General features: G+C 38.0%; 2 protein-coding genes across 3 annotated transcripts in view; both read left to right on the top strand.

Moving 5' to 3' along the window:
• The window catches only part of ACVR1C (activin A receptor type 1C), a 127,181-nt gene extending 113,748 nt beyond the window's left edge, over positions 1-13,433 (top strand). Inside the window, exon 9 of the mRNA XM_072612025.1 lies at positions 13,331-13,433. Coding sequence (XP_072468126.1) covers positions 13,331-13,342 — 12 coding nt within the window. The 3' untranslated portion in view covers positions 13,343-13,433. The remainder of the gene's footprint in view (positions 1-13,330) is intronic.
• The window catches only part of CYTIP (cytohesin 1 interacting protein), a 91,952-nt gene continuing 81,903 nt past the window's right edge, over positions 13,348-23,396 (top strand). Inside the window, exon 1 of one of the 2 annotated variants that reach the window (XM_072612033.1) lies at positions 13,348-13,436. In XM_072612033.1, coding sequence (XP_072468134.1) covers positions 13,434-13,436 — 3 coding nt within the window. In that variant the 5' untranslated portion in view covers positions 13,348-13,433. The remainder of the gene's footprint in view (positions 13,437-23,396) is intronic. The other variant, XM_072612030.1, reaches the window with a different exon arrangement.

The following is a 23,396-nucleotide window of genomic DNA, read 5'->3' as shown; positions in this document are numbered from 1 at the left end:
CCAGGGATGGGGTTACTTTATAATAATGTGGAAAAAATAAGACTGATCCAAAGCAGAGAAGATTGGAAGACATAAGATAATGAATGAAATAAGTGGATTTGAATTCACTAAGGATGCCTGGAGAGGTATGATGTCATGTAGAGCAGAAATGGTTAGAAAGAGAAACAAGGCAAAATATTAGAAATACGTAAGAAAATACCACGAATGGGGGATGGAAACAGGTTTTTGGTAGCATTATGAGGGTGGAAGTGAAATGTGGTGAGAGATAAACAAGGTTAGGAAGGATTAAAGGAAGAAACAGTGAATATGCTTTGAAGTTCTTAAGTAGGAATTTTGTATTTGATCTACTGGGGATCTGGGACACCTTTGCTAATATGAAAGAGGTATCTGTCTAGAGAAGTCCTTGATCTACTTTGCCTACGAATTTCATGGGATTAAAGACTGTCCAGGTCTTCTTATCTTTGTTGTGTATTGTGGACCCCCTTGGCAATCTGGTGAAATCTATGGACCCCTCCTCAGAATAACATTTTAATGTATAAAACAAAACACACAGGATTACAAAGGAAAGCAATTACTTTGAAACATAGCTATTAAGTATTTTAAAAATGAGGTCATGTACTCTCTGAAATTTGTCCATAGATCCCAGGTTAAAAATTCCTGTTGGTGGCAAATCCTAGCAAATCTCTTGCACTTGACCAGCAGGGATGAGCCAGCTCCACTTTCCTAAGCCTTATCTCATGTACCCTTTTACTTTCCTGAAGAAAGAACAATCTCTGTAGAAGAAGGCAGTATTGTTTTCACATAAACATCCCCACTGGGCACATGAAATGTATTGAAAGTTGAAATCTTTCACTTCAACAAAGAGTGAAAAACATCTTTTATAGTTTCCTTGAGGTATGTAATTGTTCAGCATCCAGACAGAGAGCTCTCAATTGAGACTGGAAGGTAGGAATCAGAGGTGACTCTCCAACCTGAACTCTAATGATTCTATATATATGGCGAGGAGAAACAATCAGCTTTAATACTTCAGTACCACTCTCCTTTTGGACCATTCTTTCATGTTTTTGTTAGCTTGTGTTGTAATGTAAGCTTCTTCAGGGCAGGGACCACCTGGTTTACTTCTGCTTGTATACCTAGCATCTTTGCCTGGTACATAGTTATAAGAGCTAAATAAATACTTTATTTATTATCCTTCTGTAATTGAAAATAAAAAGTGTTTTAATTAAGGAGAAATTTTGTGTAATTAGTGTTCCCAATTCAATTTATGATGTTCTACGAATTATGTCCATTTTTGTTCATTGTTAAAAATATCTGCCAAGAAAGGAACTTCTGGTCATGGGTCATAGATTTAGAGTTAGAAGTGAAGTTAGAGATCACTTTGTCCAAACCCTTCTTTTTACATATGGGGAAAATGAAACCTAGAGAGGCGATTTGGCTAGGCTTATACAACTAATAAGTACCAGAGGCAGCATTGGAACCCAGGTCTTCCTGATTCCAAATCTAACTCTGCATATATGATGTCATGCTGGCTCATTGTTTTGGAAGTTGTAGCTGAATAATACAAAGGAATGGTATGTTACCCAAGATTTTGACTGTCTAAACACCACTGTTTAAGGGTATCACAGAATCATAGAGCTGAAGCTAGGAGGAAGCTCAGAGGTCATGGAACCCATTCCCCTTATTTTACAGATGAAGAAACTGAAATCAGGAAAGTTAAGTGACTTGATTAAGGTCACACAGAAAATAAAAGTCAGGGATGGGATTTGAATGCAGGTCCAATGACTCCACAGTACAGATTCTTCCCAAGTAACAGCATGTTGTATATCTCTATCGTTCAGTCATATACAGTGCTTGACAAAGGCAAAGAGAGGCAGGTTTTGTGTGTAACAGCTTCAATTCTTATCGTCTAATTCTGAGAAGATGTAAACCGCTGTAATTTTCACCTTCTCCTTTCAAACTCTCTTCCTCTTTTCTTTCTCTCCTCATCAAATTAGTGATTACACACAAGTGGTTTGTGCCAGAGGCAAGACTTGAACCCAGGGTGTTCTGACCTAGTCTGCTCCTCATTCACTGTCTCACAAAGACTCTCTTTCCCTTCTTCCTCTCTCATATTTTCTGTTCTCATCTTCTCCTCTTCCCCATTTTCCTTCATACTCTTTCCCTTCTCTTTGTGTGATAGGAATTATAGTGGAGAGCTGAGGGCAGTTGGGAAGGTAGCAATCTTGGTGAAATCCTGGTTCCCTCAGGTAGACTTAGACTAGATTGTTCATTTAGCCACTCTTATATAAAACCGAAGTCTTTTCATGTAAGTTTGTTAAGCAATTAGGTGAAAGATTGGTTTTAAATGTTGTAATTAATTACAACCATCAGTATTCCCTCTTGATTCCTTTAATGGAGTAGGAATCCTGAACCACCATGAATTGATTTCTGTATTAGTGGCTTGTGGTGGAAGCAACACCTTGGGGGCAGAATAGAGCAATGGATTTAAGAACTCTGAATTCAGAACAAGACAATTATGACATCTGTGCTTCAGAGTCACATGAAGGAAAAAGCTATAAAAAGAAACTTGTTCAAAAGACTCATTTTTATCATGCCATTAGTTATTAGAATTATTAGAATCTCTAATTAGAAATTTGAGCTCCACAGATTTTAAAATTATCTAGGATCTCAGAGGCCATCCCAGTGCGGCACAGATCTACTTCTGGAACAGATTGTAAGGCCCATCTAATTCAGCCTACTAATCTTGCAGATGAGGAAACTGAGGCTGAAAAAACCTATTCCAGCCCAGACCTTTATAGGAAACTCTCTATAAGCCTTCTGCTGAGGGAAAACACATTCTTCCAAGACAGCTCACTCTATCTTTTGACATTTCTAATTATTATAAAGGATTTTTTTAGCTGTCCAGTCTATATGTTCTTCTTTGTAACTTTCTTCCATAAGACAACCTAGTAAAAACTTAATGATAGGCATCACCTCCAAGAAACCTTTTCTTCTCCAGGGAAGAGATACCAAATCCTTTAGCCAGTCCTCTTCTTGCATGGCCTCAAGGTTACCTCCATCTTGGTCACCCTCTTTGGCACTCTGTTCAGATCATCACATTCCTTCTGAAGATATCCTATCCAGAACTGACCACAACATTCCAGATGTACTTTTACTAGGACAGAGTATAACAAATGCCACTATTACCTCCCTGGTCCTGGGCACTGTGCCTCAATGTATCTTAAGATTGATTTAGTTTTTGTGGCTCTTACTCAATACTGTTGACTCATATCACTTTTTCAGTCCATGGCCCTGCTCTTTTTTTTACACTGCCCCAATTATCCTGCGGCTAAAGTCCAGTCTTCTTAACCTGGCTTTCAAGTACCTCCACAATCTCAGCCTTATCTAAGTTTTAAGATTATCTCCCACTATCCTCTAAGGACACTGTCTTTTAGGTAACAAAGCTTACTTATTCTGCAAGCATAATTCTCATTCTCAGTGCCAGGCACATAGTAGGCACTTAACAAATAATGGTTGAATTGAATTGTTCTGGGACATCCTACCTGGTATACTCTCACTCCCCTCCCCTCTTTCACTTTCTCTCTCTCTGCTTTCTTTTCTCTCCTCTTTTTTGCATTCTAAACTTAGCAAACAAATAAAATGAGTGTTTCCATATGTGCATGTGTGTGTATATACATATGTATATGTGTATATATGTATGTATATACATATATTGTAGAATAGGAGAGGATTTTACATAAAATTGCAAGTCTCATATACAGCTTGCTTTTCTTTTAAAAATATATAATTCATTTCAACATGTAACTTTCAAAGCTGTCTTGTTTGTAATTCCTTCTGGCCTTCCTTCTGTTCTCATTTCATTTTTTTTTTTTTTTTGGTGAAAAAGACTTATCAGTAGCCTCCTTCTTCCTAACATCTCCTCCCATTGAAAAAAAAGAAAAACAAAAAGTTGTAACAAGTACACAATGTCAAGCAAAGTAAATTCCCACATTGGTCAAAAAATTAGTGTCTCATTCTACATCTTGAGATCATCTCCTTTCTAATAGAAGATAGGTAGTGTCCTTCCTTATCAGAATTCTGAAACCTGGGTTATTGATCCATGCTCTTAAATCTTTCAGAATTATCTTTCTTTGTGTTGTGGTCATTATATAGAATTCTTTCTGGTTCTATTTGCTTTATTCTACATAGTTAATATAAATTTTCCCAGGTTCCTCTGAAACTATTCCTTCGTTTATTATGGTACAAAAATATTTCATTACATTCATATACTGTAATTTGTCCAGTTATTCCCTGGTTGATGAGCATTCATTTTTAGTTCTTAAAACACTAGCAAAAATAGCTGCCCCAATTATGTGGTATTATGGATGGATCAAAGAAGATGCAGAGATTAGTAACTTAAGGGGGGATGGTTCCAAATTGTTTTCTAGAATGACTACTGACTCAGTTCACAGCTGCCCAACAGTGCATTCGTGTTCTTGTTTTCCTGTAGTCTTTTTAATATATGTTGCTTCCCCTTTCTGTCATCTTTGCCACTCTGACAGGTTTAAGGCCTCCTCTCTCTCTTCTACCTGCTTTAGTCTTACCTTTCCTTTAAAACCTCACTCAAGTGCCAAGGCTTTCCTTCAGTGTTGTAGACTTCAGTGATAAGGTCCTCCTTTGATCTTCTGGAGCATCTATTGTTTGAATCATTCATTTGGTACTCAGCTAATGCCACTTTGTTTAATCTTTTCCCCTACATGTGCTGTATCCCTAACTGAATGATAGGAAAATTCGTGTCTATAACACATTATATTTTACAAACTACTTTCCTCATAGGAGTACTGTAATACAAGAGCTATTATCCCATTTTAAAGGAGAGGGAATTGAGACTCAGATATTAAGTGACATGGCAAAGTCCCAGGGCTAATAAGGAGACAGGGTCAGAATTCATGACCTTCCAGCTCCATATTTCTTTCCCTATTTCACATTGCCCTTTCAGCTCCTTCAGAGTAGGAAATTAGTCTAATACCAATCTTTGCATCCCCAGGGCCTGGGACACCGTCCCCCATTCACATATAGTAGATACTTAATAGATGTTTAGTAGTGCAGCTAGCAGTGATGATGTCTGCAAGTTAGAGTGGTCAGGAAAGGACTGTGACCTGGAACTTTTACTAAGTCTTATATGGAAGCTTCTATAGGCCAAGAGGAAGGGGAATATTCATTCCAGGCAAAAAAGGCACATTCTGGCAACATTGAATAGATCCATTTGAATGATGCAGAAAAGAATAGTGGGCCAACAAAGGTGGAAATGTAAAATGGGACTATGTTATGCCTTTAAATGTTGGACTAAGGAATTTGGGCTTTGGCCTATAGATAATGGGGCGCCATGTCAAGTGTTGGAGCAGGGAAGGGGATTTGATGAAAAGGTGATCCTGATACAAATACCCGTAATAGATTTAAGGCAGGAGGCCATATAGGAAGCTGGAAGTCTAACCTAGTTGTCAGATGTTAAGGACTTAAAGATAGTAGTAAAAATGGGTGCTTTGTTTTGTAAATTAGCTGTTTTAGTTGATTTCTTTGGTAAAATACTCCAAGAGGATAAATGAGTCCTCTATTTCCTGGGCTTGCTAAGGTGCAAATCATAAATTTAAGATCATAAATAAATTTAAGAGGAACAGGGATTATCATCCTATAATGAAATTTGACCCTGTTAATAACCATTGTATGTGGGACTTAGAGCTGAAAGAAACTGTAGTCCACTTCTCTCATTTTGCAAATGAGAAAGCTGATGTCTGGAGAGGCGTAGATATTCTCCATAGTCCACATTATTCCACTTTAAAATCATTGTGCCAGTTCCATTATCACAGAAGCACCAAGTATTCTAGGAACATTAACTGCCAACAAATCTTGTCTGGCAGGCTGGCTGTTGGTGAGAGCAGTCTGCCCCCTTGTGGATCAAAGGTGAAAGGTACGTTCTGCATTCTATCTATTTAATGGCTGAAGCTAGATGCAAGGATTTTACTTCAGATGAAAAAAGGAAGCAGTTGTCTGTTAAAAAAAAATCAGAAGGCATTTTTGTTATGAAGTACATTCTTTCAACTATGTCTGAATTTTGTTAGCCAGATTTTCAGGTATGCAATAGAAAAACTTGTTTATTATGCAAGAGATTTTGATTTAAAGCTCTTGCATAGTAAATTGTTTCATGGTGAATGCATGCAGAACACTTGAAAATTACCAGGAGTCAGGCTGCTGTTACTCAAGGATCATGTATAAAATAAGGTTTTATGAGAATAGGGTGAAGAATACCTTCATTTCTTCAAGTTTAAGGTTCAAAAAAGATTTTGATTGTTTTTTTAAAGTATGTAGTTATTGAATTCTATTTACAGAACTCCGAGTTCATTTTACAAGGTAGAATATTTTTAATTGTTGATTTCAAAATAAAATATATTTTAAAAATTATTCTTGGAGGATCAGTGAGGACTTGGGGAAGGTTTCTAATCTGAAGACAGGCAGAAATCTTAACAATTAAGCAGTTAACAATACCTCTATGCATTGTCCTATTCTCTCCTCACTATAGTACATCCAATATTCAGCTGTCAAATTAATCTTCCTAAAGCACAAGTCTGAACATGTCACTCCCTACTCAATAAACTCTAGTGGCACTCTCTCACATCAAGGATTCAATATAAAATCCTCTGTTTAGCATTCAAAGCCCTTCATAACTTGCCCCACGCCCACCTCTGCCTTTTCAGTCTTTTTATACTTTATTCACCCCCACATAGTCTTTAATCTAGTGACTAATCACATAACTGTTCCTTTAACAAACACTTTGACTCCTGATTCCAGACATCGTCATTGACTGTCTGGACATTTTTATTGGCTGTGTCCCATTCCTGGAATTATTTCCATTCTCATCTCCTTTCCGGATTTGTTTATACGTAGTTGCTTGTATGTTGTTTTCTCCTTTAGATTGTGAACTCCTTGAAAGCAGGGGCTCTCTTTTGCCTTTCTTAGTACCCCTAGATCTTAGCACAGTGCCTGGCATATAGTAGGTTCTTCATGGATTATTGTTGCTTTATTATACTTGTTTGTCCTTCATTTTTAAAGAGGACCAATATGGGGTAATGTCTTGACTTGTGCATGTTGGATTTAATTGAGGCAGAGTTAGTCAAAGTTGTCAGCCTCACTTTCTCTTCCTGAGTCATCGGAAGTCAAGATGACTGGCAATGGCCAGAGATGCAGTGGATGACCTTCTACCTTTGTATACCACAGTGCCTGCTTCCGCTGCTTTCATGGTGGTTAAACCAAATTATTCTTATCTACCTGTTCCACTGAGGTTTTCACATGCTTGGGTAGATACTCCACTTACTCACTGAGCAGTTTGTGGACCATTGGTTACTCTCAACCTAGTTTAGCCTGTCTGCCAAAATGGTTTACTGAGAGTTGATATCAAAGATGAATAAGCAGCCTTGTAAAGGGTTCAGCAATCCCTCATACCAGAGGTGCTAGTCCTCCTTGAACATCCATACACCCTACTTAATTTCTATTTGTTGACTGACTAATCTCCCCTATTTTTCTGCAAGACTGTAGGAACAAGTTCATATTCAAAACCGGTGTGGCCCCTTGGTTGCCATATCTTTCAGACTGGCAAGGGGACCAAATGTTTTCTGTAGTTGAGGTGGTTTCTATATTGGTCTTAGTCATGTCATGGCACTTACTTTAATTAATTCCATTAGATTGTGAGCTCTTTGATCATTGTATTAGAGTGTTAGCTCCTTGAGGTTAGGAACTGCTTTTTGCCTCTTTTTATATGCCCAGCACTTGGTAAAGTGCCTAGCACATAGTAGGTAAATAAATGTGTATTGATTGACTGGTTGTACTAGGCTCTGAGGATGAAAAGACACAAGTGAGACCATCCTTGCCCTCAAGAAGCTTATGTTTTAAGCTTACTTTTTATTATGTCTTTTCATCAGATACAGTGAGATAAGAATGAAGGAATTTCTTCAGAGCTTAAGGTTATATGATGACCTAATAGTTTTTAATCATTTTTATAGGATGTCCTGATAGTAGGCTAACTTTCTTTATCAATTAGCTATTAGTGTAAGTTATTTTCTATGAATTAGAATGTTTTGTAGCCATCCACATCCAGATAAAGAACTATGGAATCAGAACACAGAATGAAGTAGATTGTTTTCTCTTGTGTTATGTTTTGGTTTGGTTTTTCTCATGGTTTCTCCTATTCGTTTTAATTCTTCTATGTAACACAACTAATGTGAAAATGTGTTTAATAAGAATGTAAGTATAGAACCCTGTAAGATTTCTTGCTGTCTTGGGGAGAGAGAAGGAGGGAGGGGCAGAAAATTTGAAATTTATGAAAGTGGTTGTTGAAAACAAATTAATTTTTTTTTAAAAAGAATGTTTTGTAAAAGTGTCCTAGGAATTTCTTCATTTTCTGGGTTTTGTTGTTGTTGTTCAACACACCTATAAAATTTTGGACTAATTTTGGACTTAGACTTGACTGGAAGCACCCATTGGCACTTCTTTGGCTCCCCCACCATGCCCTCACCAGATGCTGTCCTTTCCACTCTACTTGCCAGTTTTCTTTCGTGTATTATCTTTCTGCATTAAGTTGTAAGCTCCTTGAGGGGAGGTACTGTCTTTCTTTTTCAGATCTGTGTGTATCCCTAGCACTTAGCACAGTATCTGGCACATTATAGGCATTTAATAAATGTTTATTGACTATTGACAAAAATGAACCAACCAAAATCAACCAACAGGCTTTCATTTATTCATTTAACATTCATCGGGCACCTACTGTTTGCAAAGCACTTTACTGTGAGATATAAGGAGAAACAAAGATGGAAAACCACATCTTGTCCTTGACTTCATGGACCTTAAGATTTGTTAGGAGAGATAAATATACTAGATATACAATTAAGCTTACAACAAGATTGTGGTACAGGAATAGAATACTGGACTTAGAATTTGGGAAAACTGAGTTTAAATCTTCCTTCAGGCACTTGGTAGCCTTGAGACCCTGGGCAAATTGCTTGACCTCTCAGCCTCAGTTTCCTTATCTACAAAATGGGGATAATGACACTTACCTCATAGGGTTGTTTAGAGGATTACATGAAAGAACACATGGAAAGAAGTTTTGCAAATCCTAAAACACTATATAAATGCTAGTTATCATCATCATCATCATTACGTACTTAAAAGAATACAGTAGGAGTCCTGAAGCAGCAAGGATTATTTCTGGTATGGGAGAATTTAGAAAAGCTTCATAAAGGAAATGAAATTTAACCAGAACTTGAAGAATGGATAAGGAATGGTGAGGCAGAGAGATGCCAAAAGAGGTCTTCAGACAGAGAGAGCTTCAAGAGAAGAAAAAGTACAGAGAGCATGTTCCTAGAATGTTGTGCAATACAGTTTGACTAAAGCATAGAGAGATGGTTAGGGACCCCTGAATGTCTGACTAAGAAATTTAGATGAACTGTCTTTTCAGTGAGTTCTTCTTCATATCATTATTGTTGTCAATTACTAATATTTACTGGCTATTCACTGGATAGTTAATATTATGTATTAAATATGTCAGAAATGCTAATTTTAAGGAAAAGGTATGGTCTTCACCATTAAATAATTTAATCCCTAAACAGAGGCAAGATGAATTAATGATACAGAGTAACTTATTCCATCTATCTCAGTATATTAGATTTCAGAGAAAGAAATCCCCACTTCTGCTCATAGATTAATAGTTTATTTATGTAATTGATGATATTCTTTTTTTATTAAGGAGTCCTTGTAGATCATAGGGTATTTTGAAAAACTCAAGGGAGAACTGCTTCTACTGCTGTGTTCCATGTAGTGCCAATGGATGTTGTGGGTGTTCTGTGAAATATTTATCAGTAATTCCCTAAATGTTGTACTAGAATCATCATCAGAAGACTTTGAAAGGCAATGACTTCATTCTCTTTGAGGAATGATGATTCATTTTTAAGTCATACACCTTAGAAAGCACCTGTTTCATACAAATCATTCTGGGAAAAAGATGAATCAAAAAATATATTTACTCCTCAGTCTTTGGCTAAAGATACAGAAATAGACAGTGGTTTTATTTGTAGGATGTTGTATTGTGATAGAACTAAAATTGAATGAGTATAAAGGATATCTTCAGAGAAATGTATGACCAGAAAAGAAAGTGTTCTAGGCACATAATGAGTGTGAGAGCAAGCTGATGGGCTAACCAAGTGTTTTATTGGTACCTATATGATATCAGAGGACTGCAGCATTTGGGTGATTTCCCCTCTGATGAATTTAAGGGAAGAGAAGAGATTGGGTAAGAGCTGAGACTTTAGTGGAATGAGCAGAATAAATGGATTCTAATTTTCATTTTTGGAGAGCATACTCACATCAGTGAGATCACAGATCCCATGGACTGCTGAAAAGGAGAACCAAAGAGAATCACAGGAAGACACAGAGATAATGTCCTCTGATTCTGTAAGCATGTGTTTGGTCATGCTTTTAATCTCATATAAAACAACTTATTGATATGTTTCCACTTATGACGCGCCACTTTCATAATATTGTTACAAATTCTCACTCCCTTTACAACTCTAACATAAATATAAGGGAGATGAAATTTGGTCCATAGTATATATGCAGTAATACAGTTGGAAAATAGTCTAGAAAATTATTTGAAATTATGCACAGCATGCAACTAAACAGTGAATGCCCTTTGACTTGGTGATATCATTGAAAACCTGGGTTTGAATTCCAGCTCTCCTGCTTACTATTTATGTAACTTTAGGCAACTTCCCTTCTGTTGCTCCCCTTTCCTTCATCTGTGAAATGAGTGGTTTCAATCAGATGATCCATGAGGTCTCTTCTGGTTCTAAATTCTAGGATTCTATGATTGATAAATTGTTCAAGATGAGAGAATATCCCTCAGCTCTCATGTACTAGTCATGGGTAACCTGAAGTAGTATGGGAGGAGGGGTGGTTTTTACACACCAAAAAGGTATTTTAGAATTCAGTTAATAGGGTACCTGCTATTATACAATCTGTCCATATAATAATAATAATAATAACCAATATCATATTTCCAGATTCCAAATCCATATTTCCAAATTTCCAAATTTCCTTTCTTCAAAGGTGTCATTGAAGTTCAGGGGCTGGAACCCTGGATTGTAAAGCAAAGCAGACTCATTGAGTTTTAATGCATACCTGGCACTAATTGAACTTTGGCTAGTAAACTCAGGCATTGAGTTTGACTATCTTAAGGTGTGGAACAAGGAGATATTTGCTCCTGCCTTTGCTTAAGCATTTGGATGGCTTAATGAGTTAATGTTTTCAAAGCACTTTTAAGTACTTGGAAGAGAAATTATGTTATGATTGGCACTAAGTCATGTTTGAAGTGCCACGCTAAATTACCCTCCCTCCTGCCGCCTATGCTGTCCCCTCCCCTCAGCCTTCCTCAGAGCCTGAGACCGTCCTGCTGCACCTGTCGCCATGCCAGCTTTCCCCCCGCACCTTTCTCAAAGTGTCTCAGAGAGGTAAGAGTTTAGAAAGCTGTGGGCCTTAAGGCACAGACCCCTCCCTTCGGTGAAAATGGAAATTGCCCCAAGGGATAAAGCATTGACTGAAGGGGTCATAGGAGGAGTGGAAGGGCTCTAGAAAGGACCAGTCCAGCCCAGAATGGATCAAGGGGAATAGAGGGTAACGTGTAGACAGCAAAGAGGGAATATTTAGCACAACCACTTTTCAAATCATGTAGGATCCTTTTGCCTCAAATTTAATTTCCTTGACTGGCAGCTGGAAGCACCAGCTACTTGGAGCACCTGAGAGCCAAGCAGGGTTTACTCTCCAAGTGGGGAAATTTCAGCTTTTACCATTCCCATGCCCATAAAAAGTGGAGTCCTGGTTGGCAGCCGTTAAAAGAGTCGATCACTCCAGTTCTGTCATGGTCAGTATCCCATATGGTATGCTTGCTTCATGTAATATGCAGCTGCTATATTTAGGGAAGTGGTAGCCAGCAGGTTGTCCAGAAGCGACCTGGAAAACAATTGCTTTTGTTATGAGCAGACTTCCTCTCTGTACAAAAATGTAGAGAGGGAGGAGGAAGGGGGAGGGGGAGTCTTTTTCAACAGTTTCAACTTTTCAACTGATCATTCTCAATACTTCAATTAAGTAAAATTTTTCACCTGTCAAAAGATTTTCCACATTAGATGCCGCCTTAAGGGCAAAGTCTTCCACTGGTGGAAGTTCTGAAATGGCTTCCTTCCCAAACCATACCCCATGGATTCATTTTTTTTAAGTGTCTGTGGGAATTTTTCATTAGATTATGCTGATAGTCCGGTTTTTGTAAAAGGCAAAGATATCATCTCTCAATAGTGTTTCCAGTGAATAATTTGCTGAAGAAAAAACAAACTAGGTGTTTCAGTGGAGAGGGTACTAGATCTAGAGACAGAAAGCCCTTAAGTTTAAGTTCTGTCACAGATACTCACTAGTTGTGTGACCCAAGAGGGCAAGTAAATGAATCACTCTAACTCTCAGTTATTTCATCTATAGAATGGGAATAGTAACAGCATATACCTCGCGGAGTTGTTGTGACGATCAAATGAAGTATTTCCATGCAAATCTTAAACCTCTATATAAATGCTAGCTATTGTTAATATTATTATTGTTGTTATTAAAGTAATGGGTCAATTAAAAGTTAACTGATACTGCTTGAAAAACTTTGTCTAAGTGTGGCTTTAATTGGGTTGCACACACAGCTTTAAAGAGAGCATAAAATGTTATAAATATGCAGGGTAGAGTTTATTTGACATTAACTGCTGAAAAGGCAATGGAGATTGGACTTTAAAAATGAGAAAGATGGCTGGGGAAAAGTATATTACAATAAATTGTGATTTTTTAAAATCAATTCTAAAGGGAGAATGTATGAAGTAAAGTGTATGTTTTGTTTCTAGGAAGTGGTCTTGAAAATAGAATTTTCTGTGGGCCCTGAGTCACTGTAAACATTGGGAACAAAACATTTTCTTGTTAGGAGGCTTTGGAGAGAAACTGATATCTTCTTTCCTGGTATATGTTACAAGATGGAACAGTTTTCCCTTTTCCAGATAATATTAATGCTTCTGTTTCTCAGCAGCCCACATCAACTTTCCCCTCATTCTTTAGCCGTCAGGTGTTTGGGGTGCTGTCCAAGTTCTGCAGGATGACAGGTTTCCTACTCAGCGGAAATGAGCAGCAGGGAGCCAAGATGCCTTGGTTCAGGAAAGACAGAGTGGTTGGATATAACTTTTGGATGAGGTTGTGTTTCTTTTCCAGTTTGTTAAAGTATCTTATTTCACAGCAGGTGATGTGATTGCATACTCATCCAGAGCTGAGAGAAAGCCTGAGACGTTGGCTCGGACACGCAGAAGAATCCCTTTCTTGAGTTTGCCAGGACAAGTTCTATGGTATGTGGAAAATATTGAGCACAGAATGGGTGGGCTGGTTCCCATGGGCAATATTGTTTTCTTTCCTTTATGTACATTTCATGGAATGAGAATGAAAAACCTTATCTATTCATATATAGATATAAATATAAATTTATGTATATACCTGTATTTATACCTATCACTAAATAGATAAGACCATTAATCTTAGTAATCTCTATTCAATAATTTAAAAGTAAATTTGATTTCCCCTTTTCCCCCTAAGTATGTTGAACTACTATTTGAAGCTTACTGACCTATTTATATTTAGTTAAGAATTTTCCCTTCTAGCGTAGATACAGACAGGGACTGGATCTGAGATTGTCAAAGGGAACTGTATCATTGAAGGTTAGCTACTTCCCTGAATCTTAAAGACTTATAGAGCTGCTGACACATTGAGATAAAACAACTTAGGGTCACACAGTTAGTATAGGTGAGAGGAAGGACTCAAACCCATGTTTGGCTGGCTCTAAAGTCAGCTCTCTTATCCACTAGACCATGCTGCCACCTTTTTAACCATATGCTGACTTTTTCTACCATACTGGTGGCTCATGGGTATTTAATGAATAGGGGTGGTATTACTATCATAACTCAGAATGTAAAGTTCATACCACCAGAATTATCTTGGCTGTATCTGACAGACACATTTTAACTATAGGTTTGGGAGATTGCTATAGGAACACTCAGAAGGAAACTAGGGAACATGATGAAAAAGAAAAGAAACAACTATTAAGTAATACCATGAAGTTATATAGGAAGTAAAGTTATTCTTCTGAGTGATATCTCTAGTGATATATAATTCATCAGGCTGAAAAGCAATGGTCAGGAAAGACTGGATCCTGCTCTCCTAAAACATAACATCCCCTACTCCTATCTTCTTCAGTTCATTTTACCTTTGTCGTTCACTAAACCAGGTTGCAAGAAAAGAAAGATGGAATTAAGCTTGGCAAGTTATGCAACTGATCAGAAAGGGACTGACTATCAGATTTTAACCACAATGACACAACACTGTAGTAGAGTATCATTCAGTCATTTTTAGGAATAACTGCCTAGTATGTTTCTCTTTCACAGTTGCCATGGGTCTTGAAATTTTATTGTTTCCTCTACTGAAACATCAAGTGCCTTTCAGCCATTGGAGACAAATATGTTTCCTCATCTGTAAAATGAAGGGGTTGGATTCTGTTCCTCCTAGTTCTAAATCCATCCAGCCTAAGTAAGCTAGTACTTAGGCAGCTAGGTGGCAGAGTGCTGGGCTTGGAATGAGGAAGACTCATTCTTGTGAGTTCAAATCCAGCCCCAGATACTTACTAGCTCTGTGACCCTGGGAAAGTCACTTAATGCTGTTCGCTTTGGTTTTCTCATCTGTAAAATGAATTGGAGAAGAAAATGGCAAACTACTCCAGTAACTTTGCTAAGAAAACCCCAAATGGGGTCACAAAGATTCAGACACACCTGAAATAAGACACAACAACAACAAAGCTAGCACTTGTATACTTCCAGACTAAATGCGTCTATTCTGCATTGAGATGGCTATGTTTTTTTTTGTTGTTGTTGTTGTTTGCTTTTTTCCAGACCTGTGATTTCACTGGTATAGAGAATACTCAGTGAGGAATCTATCTGCCAAAGCCTATCATTGACTTCTTTTCATCTTATGGTCTTAGAGAATTACATGGGTGTAATTGAGAAGTTAAGTGACTTATCCAGGGTCATATAGCTAATATATGCATGAGTCAGGCTTTGAACCCATATCTTTGTGACTCTAAGTCTAGGCAGGCTCTCTAGTACACCATGCTGACTCTCATGGAAAAGATATTAGATAGTAATGACAGTAGTGTTTAAAAAGAACATCCCCAGCGAAGGAGGAAGAGTCATTTTCAGTCAATCCTGAAATATCCCATGTGTACTATGATTGTAGAACCATGAGAAATGCCTTGAATTCTAGGGCAGCTCAGCAGCAAAGAAGCTGCTTTACTTCCCCATACCAGTAACTTACGGCTATGGTGCTGTTAAGATGCTTTACCAGTTATCAGGGCTTGAGCAGATCAAAGAAAACAGAGGGGAATAGACTTTGGAAGGCAGAGGCTTATGCATGGATAATCAGTGTTATAGGAAGATATGTACATATATACATATACATACATATACGCATATTTCATATACATACATGTTCAAGGAGATAATGTAGGAGTGTGAGGAGGGTCAAAGAAGCTGAAAGGCACTGGGATTGAGTAGATTTGTAGGGATACAAACAATTTAAAGTCATAGACTTCCCTCAATTTTGAGGGACACGGGGAAGTTACCAAGGACAGAGGTAAGATACACATTGATTTACAAGGGTATCCCCAGAAAATGAAAAGCACTCTTTTAAGAACAGAGAAAACCTTGTGTATCCAGAGAATTTGGAAGGAGAGGCAGGATTATTATCAGAAACCTATGGGAACCAAAGACTCCAGAGAAAAAGGGCAGAGTAACTAGAGTAGCTCACTGTACAACACATGGAAAGAATCAGAAGTCAGGAGCGATGACAGAGACTGGGAGCAGCTCAAGATGAGAAAACACTCTGGAGCAGCTCATGCTGTTGGCAGAACCCTTCTGTACATTACTGGAGCAGGCAATGAAAAATGAGGAAACCAAATGCTTCTACCTCTATCCAGAGCGAGAACTCTTATTTTTGGAAAGGTTGAGAAAAGCTAATCTGGGCGGAAATAAGACTTTTGATTTCAGTGGTTTAGGAAACTCTTAGGTAAGGAAACTACTTCAACCAATGCAAGTCAGCACCTTCTCTGCCATTTATTGTTTTAGAGGATTGCCTAGAGCACCTCGAGACTAGGGACTTGCTCATGGCCACAGCCAGTGTGTGTCAAAGGTGAGACTTAAACCCATTTCTTCTCAGAGTTGAGAGTGGCTGCCTCTTGAGGTGGAAACAGAGAAAACATTTTTTGGTGGTGGAGGACCAGGACACTATGGAATATTTGTAAGAATCAAAATTTTTCTGAATTGTTCTTCTAAAAGCAATTCCCTGACTTAAAAAGAGTTGGAGACAGACCCAGTTTGATTTAGTTTATGAGGTGAAAAACAAAGCAACGATTACCTGTTGTTCTACCTTCTCAAGACTGTGGCCCTCTCGCAGAGTCAGATGCTCCAGCCAACCTTCTCCTTATTTCTCTGCCATGTTTTTACCAACCACCTTGTTGTCGCATGTGTGTCCTCCACTATTCAGACCTTCCCTATTACACTTTTCATAATATTACTGCTATTTGTCAATATCTTTCTCTATGGGTCCACTCACCATCACCGCCATCTTCCAAACCAAAATATATCTCTCTGGGCACCACTATCCATTAAGTCTTGTTTACTTTTGTTAGAATGCAAACCTCTTCAGGGCAGGAAGTATCTTTGCTTTTGTGTTTGTGTTCCCAGAGCTTAGCACGATGGTATGATGCTATTAACAAACGCTTTTCATTTAACATAGGTGAAATGCTTCTGCACTTGAGTCTTAGGGTAGAACTGGTTTCCTCCACCCATGTACTTTCTAACTCTGGCAAGTATGCACATTTCTCCCCCACCTATACCTTCTATTACTTTCCACTGTGCTTTGTACCCTGAGTTCCATCCTGGCCCTGGTCATAGAGGATATAAGGAACTCTTCTACAGAAGTTTTTGGACAGCATAAAATATACAAGCAGAGACTGAATTGATCATCTAGAATGGCATTTTAGAACTGGAAGGGAAATTAGGGTCATTTATTCCAATTCTTTCATTTTATAGATAAGGAATTTGAGGTTGAGAGTTGAAGTGATATGCCCAAGATTACAAGATTTATAGTTAGTTGTACAAAAGTACTGAGACTTGGGTCTTATGACTACTAAGTTCTTGCTTTACTCTACCTATGAAGCATATTGTAAAGGGGATTCTTAGATGGGATTGAGGGATGAGGTCCTTGAAAACTTGTGCCCCTAGTTCCGGTGCTCTGGCCTTAGATGCCTAGATTTTAAATATCTTCTATCTTGTTATGTGCTGCTGAAGAATTGCATGATGTACTTGCCTCCCTTCTATGTTTCTGTGCACTATCTGTCCATGTTCTATGTTATCTATATGCTAATATTACTTTTTCTCTCTGCTGGAGGTCCAAGATCCTGAGTTCGTCATCTTTTCTTCTCCAAGTATTGCTTTGGCCTAGTTCACATCATATCTGTGCTAACCTCAGATTGATCTTGACTGGTCATAAACCACCGAGTGCACCCATATTTAGACTCCCCCAGTTTTTACCCTGCCTCTATAGATCAAGCTAATTGCTGAGTTCTAGCCTTTCTAAGCTAGTTCCAAGCCCCAAGTCCAACAGTGAATGGCAGTTAATGTAGCCCATTTGGAAGAAAATAAAAGAGATTTAATTTTAAAATTGTAGAAAGAAAGTACGTTGGTTAGGATATTCTCTGACAGGTAATTTATTTTTATTTGCTTGAAAGGCTATTCTCATGCTAATCTCGTTTTCTCATGAGGTACATGTAGAAGGATACATGTCACTTAGACGGGAATAAATCCAAGCTCCTATTCTCATCACTTCCCCTCAGTCTCAGATGGGGCAGTCTTGATTTCTTCTTTAGTCCCAGGTGTGACATGATAGGTGTTAGATCCTTGTAGTGTAAGGCTGCTGAAGCTTAACATATACAAGGTCATTAATCACCCTGCTGTTTATTATTTGGCTGTTTTTCTCAGCTAGAGCCAAGGAGATGATACATAGAAATTCACACTCCTCCACACTCACCCTTTTTCATCTCTTATCTCCACCTTTTTTTTCCTGATGGCAGCCCTAGCAGTCACCCAAGAGCCAAGTTTCAAAATGCAAATGGTGCCCTGCCAACTTGTAGGAACATCTTGTAGCTTGCTTCGGTTCAGCCCTTGGTGGCAGTTGCTTTCTGGTGGTATAATGATTCATTTGGCTGTTGCTTTGTAAATACAAAAGTCTCATACAGAACTGAAAAAAGAATGATCTATAAAAGATGTGGAAGTAGGTAAAATTAAGTCCCTTTGGACCAACTGTGCCATTTCTAGAAGAATGTGGATGAAAGGAGAAAAGTTTTCTTAATAAATAGAGCTGCCCCAAATGGACTGGCCCAAAAGATAGTGGATTTCTGCTCCCTTGAGATCATCAAGCAAAGGTGCCACGAGTAACTACTTGTTTTGATGTCACGGAGGAGATTCTTGGCCATGTGCATGTTGGATTAGGAAGGCCCAATTGTTCCTTCCAGTGCAGTGATCTTGAAATGCTACAAGAAGTTCCTCTCCTTGTCTACCTTCTGTAAATCCTTCCTGGACTGTCTCATAATCCCAAATGGTCCTCACCTCTGCCCCCCCCCCCACCATTCTCATTTGCAGGAACATTAGGTGAAGGTAAAAGGTGACAGTTTCTAGTAACTGTTTCAAAGCTTTTGATAAAGTTTTTAATGTGTAAAGGCAGTAGGACAGTAGGTCTTTGCAAGGGGGGCCAATTGAACTATGCATTGATGTGTTTCTTCACCAGTCTGTTAAACTGGGAAAGATCATCAGTTGTTCTGTGTCAAGATTTAAAGGCATGCTGTCATTCCAGGGCTCAAGGTTGACAAGGACTATCCATAACCCATTTAGATTAAAACTGACCAGACTGTAACAGGTATTGGGCAAGAGGAATGCCTTTGTGGTTAATGAATTCAGCTATATTCATTTAACAAATATTTGCTGAGCGCCTACTGTTTGCAGGCAGTGTGGAAGATATCGAGATGAGTTTGACTCAATCAGTGACCTTAGGGGACTTAATGTTCTTTAAAAAAAACCTATCATCTAAATAATCATCAATAAATACAAACATTCCTATGTAAAAGAACCTAAAAGAAGATTGCTCATGAAAAATGTGATCTATTACAAACATTTTAAAAAGCATGTATTAAATTTAATACTCTAGTAATAAAATTATTCTTTGGGAATCTTTTGAACTTTTTTCTTCTGTGAATTTTATATTTTATTGTGATCTTTTATTTCTTCTTTTTGAATCATTATCTCTTCCCACCAATTCTCTTCCTGAGCAAATTGAAATTGTCCCCTATAACAAATAAATGTAATCAGAGCTTACATTCTTGTAGCTGAGATGAGACATGCACGTATGTAATTGTTATACAAAGTAAGTATGATAGGGGTACAAATCAAGCACAGTGGTTAGGCATAAAATACTCTTAAGTTTGCTTGTTTCTTACTGAATAGCATACATTCCAATAGAGTTTCAAGGAGGAAATTGAGGCAGAAAAAAGGTTAAATATCTTGCCCAAGGCCACACAACTAGTAATGTGTAAGGCAGGATTTGAACACAGGTCTTGCTCTCTCATAGTTCTGTATTCTGCTACATCACCTAGTTGCCTTCAAAAACGGGGATACTACTAAACTTTAACTCAGGGATCCTACTATAGGGTTTATGACCTAAAGGAATAAAAGATAGAAGGAAATGTTTCATATATACCAAAATATTCACTGCACTTCCTTTTTTTCTGGTAGCAAACAATAACTGCTACAAACTAGAAACAAAGCAGTCACCCATCTCTTTGGTAATGTCTGAACAAATTATAATTAACAAATGTAATTGATCATTGTGATTGTGACATAAAAATAAATAAAAGGAATGCCAAGAAACATAGGAAGACATATGAACTGGTGCAAAGTGAAAAACTAGAAACAGGAAAAACTATTGAGTAACTATAGTTCCAGGGTGGGGAAACTGTGACCTCAAAGTAGCCTCAAAGTCACAGTTTCCCCACCCCTGGTTAAGAAAAATAAAAACGAAAGATGTGAATGTCGTGTAAAAGAGAGATCATTATTTTTTTAGGGAAAAGAAAAAAATGATGGTATCTTTGAAATTTGTGCCAGTGGCTATTTCTCAGCATTACTTATCACATAAACTGGTGATGACTTAAGAGCATCTAATCCAACTCCCGCATTTTATAGGTGAGGAAATTGAGACCCAGAGGAATTACATGACTAACCCAAGTTTACACAGGTAAGAAATAACAAGTCAAGAGTTGATCCCATTCTCTCTAAATCCAAGGGGTAGCTAGGTGCAGTAGATAGAGTACTGGGCCCGGAGTCAGGAAGACTCATCATTCTGAGTTCAAATCCAGCGTTAAATACTTACTAGCTATGTGATCCTGGGCAAGTCATTTAACCCTGTTTACCTCAGTTTCCTCATCTGTAAAATGAGCAGGAGAAGGGAATGACAAAGCATTTCAGTATTTCTGCCAAACAAACCTCAGAAAGGATCACGAGGAGTCAAACATGATTGAAACAAGTGAACAATATAAAGGCATTAAGGTATATTACACTTGGAGCTTGATGACATTGCCATAGCACTGTCTGTGTGGGTGTGTGGTATGTGGTAGGGGAGTGGGATGAAGAATTTAGCTGAATAGAAAGAATATAATTTATTACCTGAAGTTTAGGCAGGCATAGGGTTAAGCAGAGAGAGTCAGCAAATGCAAGGAAAAGATGAGTAGGAAAGGGTTACAGTCTCTCAGTCAATACTCGCAAACAGGATTGAGTTCTGGCCTTAAGGCAAAAGTTTTTGATCTCAGGTTTTTGTTTTTGTTTTTATTAATATTGCCTGCTTAATGTAGCTAGGTTGGCTCACCCAATCATAAACTGTGAGTTTACAGTGGAGATGGTATAAAAAAAATGTAGGTTCAACTAAGGATTCTGCCTATGTAAGCTTGAAAAAGTCACCTAATAGCTCTGGGCCTCAGTTACCTTATCTGTAAAATGAGTTATATTAGGTGACCTTTGAGGTCTCCTCTATCTCTAAATCTAAGCCCTGTAGCCAGAATTAGGTCAGAACAGAGGGGTATAGATAAACCTAGTGTTGACTAGAAAAGTGGCATTTGTTACTTGTAATACAAGGTGTTTCAAAAGTCTATCTGGGATTTAATTGCTTTTTAAAAAAAAAATCCTCAATAGCACTTTATTTTCTCCCACAAAGTTCTATTCTGATACTTCACTCTGACATTATGGTAATCCCAGCCTCCCAAGGCTATGTCCTCTGGTCCTGCCAAGCCGGAGTAGCTTCAAGAATGGATCTTGAGATAGATTATAGCGTTGGTCTTTCTCTGGAGACCTGTCAGGCTAGGTTTGAAGAGATACATTCTATGCTGGCCACAGGATGATGAATTTTTCAGATACAGTAACTCATGATGACACTAGACTAAGGTGGAGAACTTTGTGATAAGCATCTATGGAAGGAGTATTCACTGTTGGAGGTGAGGAAATAAAGTGCCTCGGGCATAAGGAATAGCCCATACAAAGGTGCTGTGACTGCAAATATAATGTCAAGAATGAAAAATTAGGCGATGATGTCTGGAACACAGATAATAGATAAAAGTGAATGTGTATACTACATACAAGCTAACTTACTAAACTTAATGCCAGTTTATAAAATGATAAGTGAGGAAGAAATTGAAGGGATTTTATACTGAAAGGGGTGGAGTTGAGGGGAGTTGTCACTTCTGCTCTGAATGATAAAGAGGAAATGGAGTAGGGAGAGAGGGTATTGGATATGATGTGTTGCCTTGTAAGATTCACAGCAGTCTTGGTTTGCAGTTAATTGTCACAGCAGAAGGAGTGCTGGACCTGGAATCAGGAAGACCTAAGTTCCAATCCACCCTCAGATGCTTACTAGCGATGTGATCCTGGGCAAGTCTCTTAACTCTTAACTGCTTCAGTTTCCTCTTCTGTAAAATGAGGATGATAATAATACCTATCTCCCAGGGTTGTCATGAGGATAAAATGAGATAATATTTGAAAACTGCTTTGCAAACCTTAAAATACTTTACAAATCCTGGCTACTATTATTATACTCTTAAGTAGTTCCCAAACCACAAAATCATTCTGATTTAACCAGTCTTAGAAATCTGTCTGTGGTGCTGAGGGATGCAGGGAAGACAGCCTCCAGAAGGATCATTTACTGTTACCCAAAGACAGTATTCTTTAGTTCCGTGAAACCTGCCCTTGAAATATTACAATGTTATTTCAACGTAATGGTATCTTCCAGGAACTTCCTGTAGTATCTTTCATACCATCTGAAAAAAAAAATGGTAGTTATCGTTAGTAAGAGTTTGGAGTGCGTCCGTTCCTCCACCATGCAATCGTTATCTTTTAATCTCCTCTATTACACACTAATGAAATGCCCGTATGTAGCTCTCAGATCTACCTATTATAGGACGTTTTGCTGTTATTTGGAAGGCTGATGTTTCTTGCGCTGTTATAGAGATATCTTTTGCATACAGGGTTGGACAGGATCAAAAAAAAAAAATTAGGAACATTAGAAAAAAAGGAGATAAATTTGTTCATGAACTACCCCAAATTTGCATGAGGTTAACCATTCGGTTCAAGAAGGAAAAGAAAAAAAAAGGACAAATTGTTCTTTGGAGCTGAAATAAAATATAACTTGTCACTAAGAGACTTGGGAAAGTTAAACCAAACAGGAAAAAACAAGAGAACCCTGAGTCATAGAGGAACTACTCATTACTCATTAGATTTTAGTAAGCAGCTAGGTGATGACATAATCATGAAATCTACTAATCTTATATAGAGATTAAAGTGACTGTCTGACAAGTAGATTCTAAAAGTGTGACTTCTTCACATAATTAGTGGAAATTTTCCTGTTCTCTACTTCCAATATGCACTCTACCTCACCCTCCTGTGGATTATCTACTTATTAACCTACCAACTACCTACTATCTACTTACCTACCAGTCTACTTACTTTATTTAACTTGCCATAGGAAAAATATTCACTGGAGTGAATGAGAAAACTGATGCTGCTTTGCTTGACATGTGTCTGCTTGTTACTTAACATATACACACCAATGTATTTTAAATACAAAGATTCACAGAGAATAGCCTATTGCTTGGAAGACAGACAAGTCATCTG

Source organism: Notamacropus eugenii, chromosome 5 (assembly GCF_028372415.1).
Source record: "Notamacropus eugenii isolate mMacEug1 chromosome 5, mMacEug1.pri_v2, whole genome shotgun sequence".
Lineage (NCBI taxonomy): Eukaryota > Metazoa > Chordata > Mammalia > Diprotodontia > Macropodidae > Notamacropus > Notamacropus eugenii.
The sequence above is the reverse complement of the archived record's forward strand: the minus strand, read 5'-3'. Positions and strand labels throughout refer to the sequence as shown.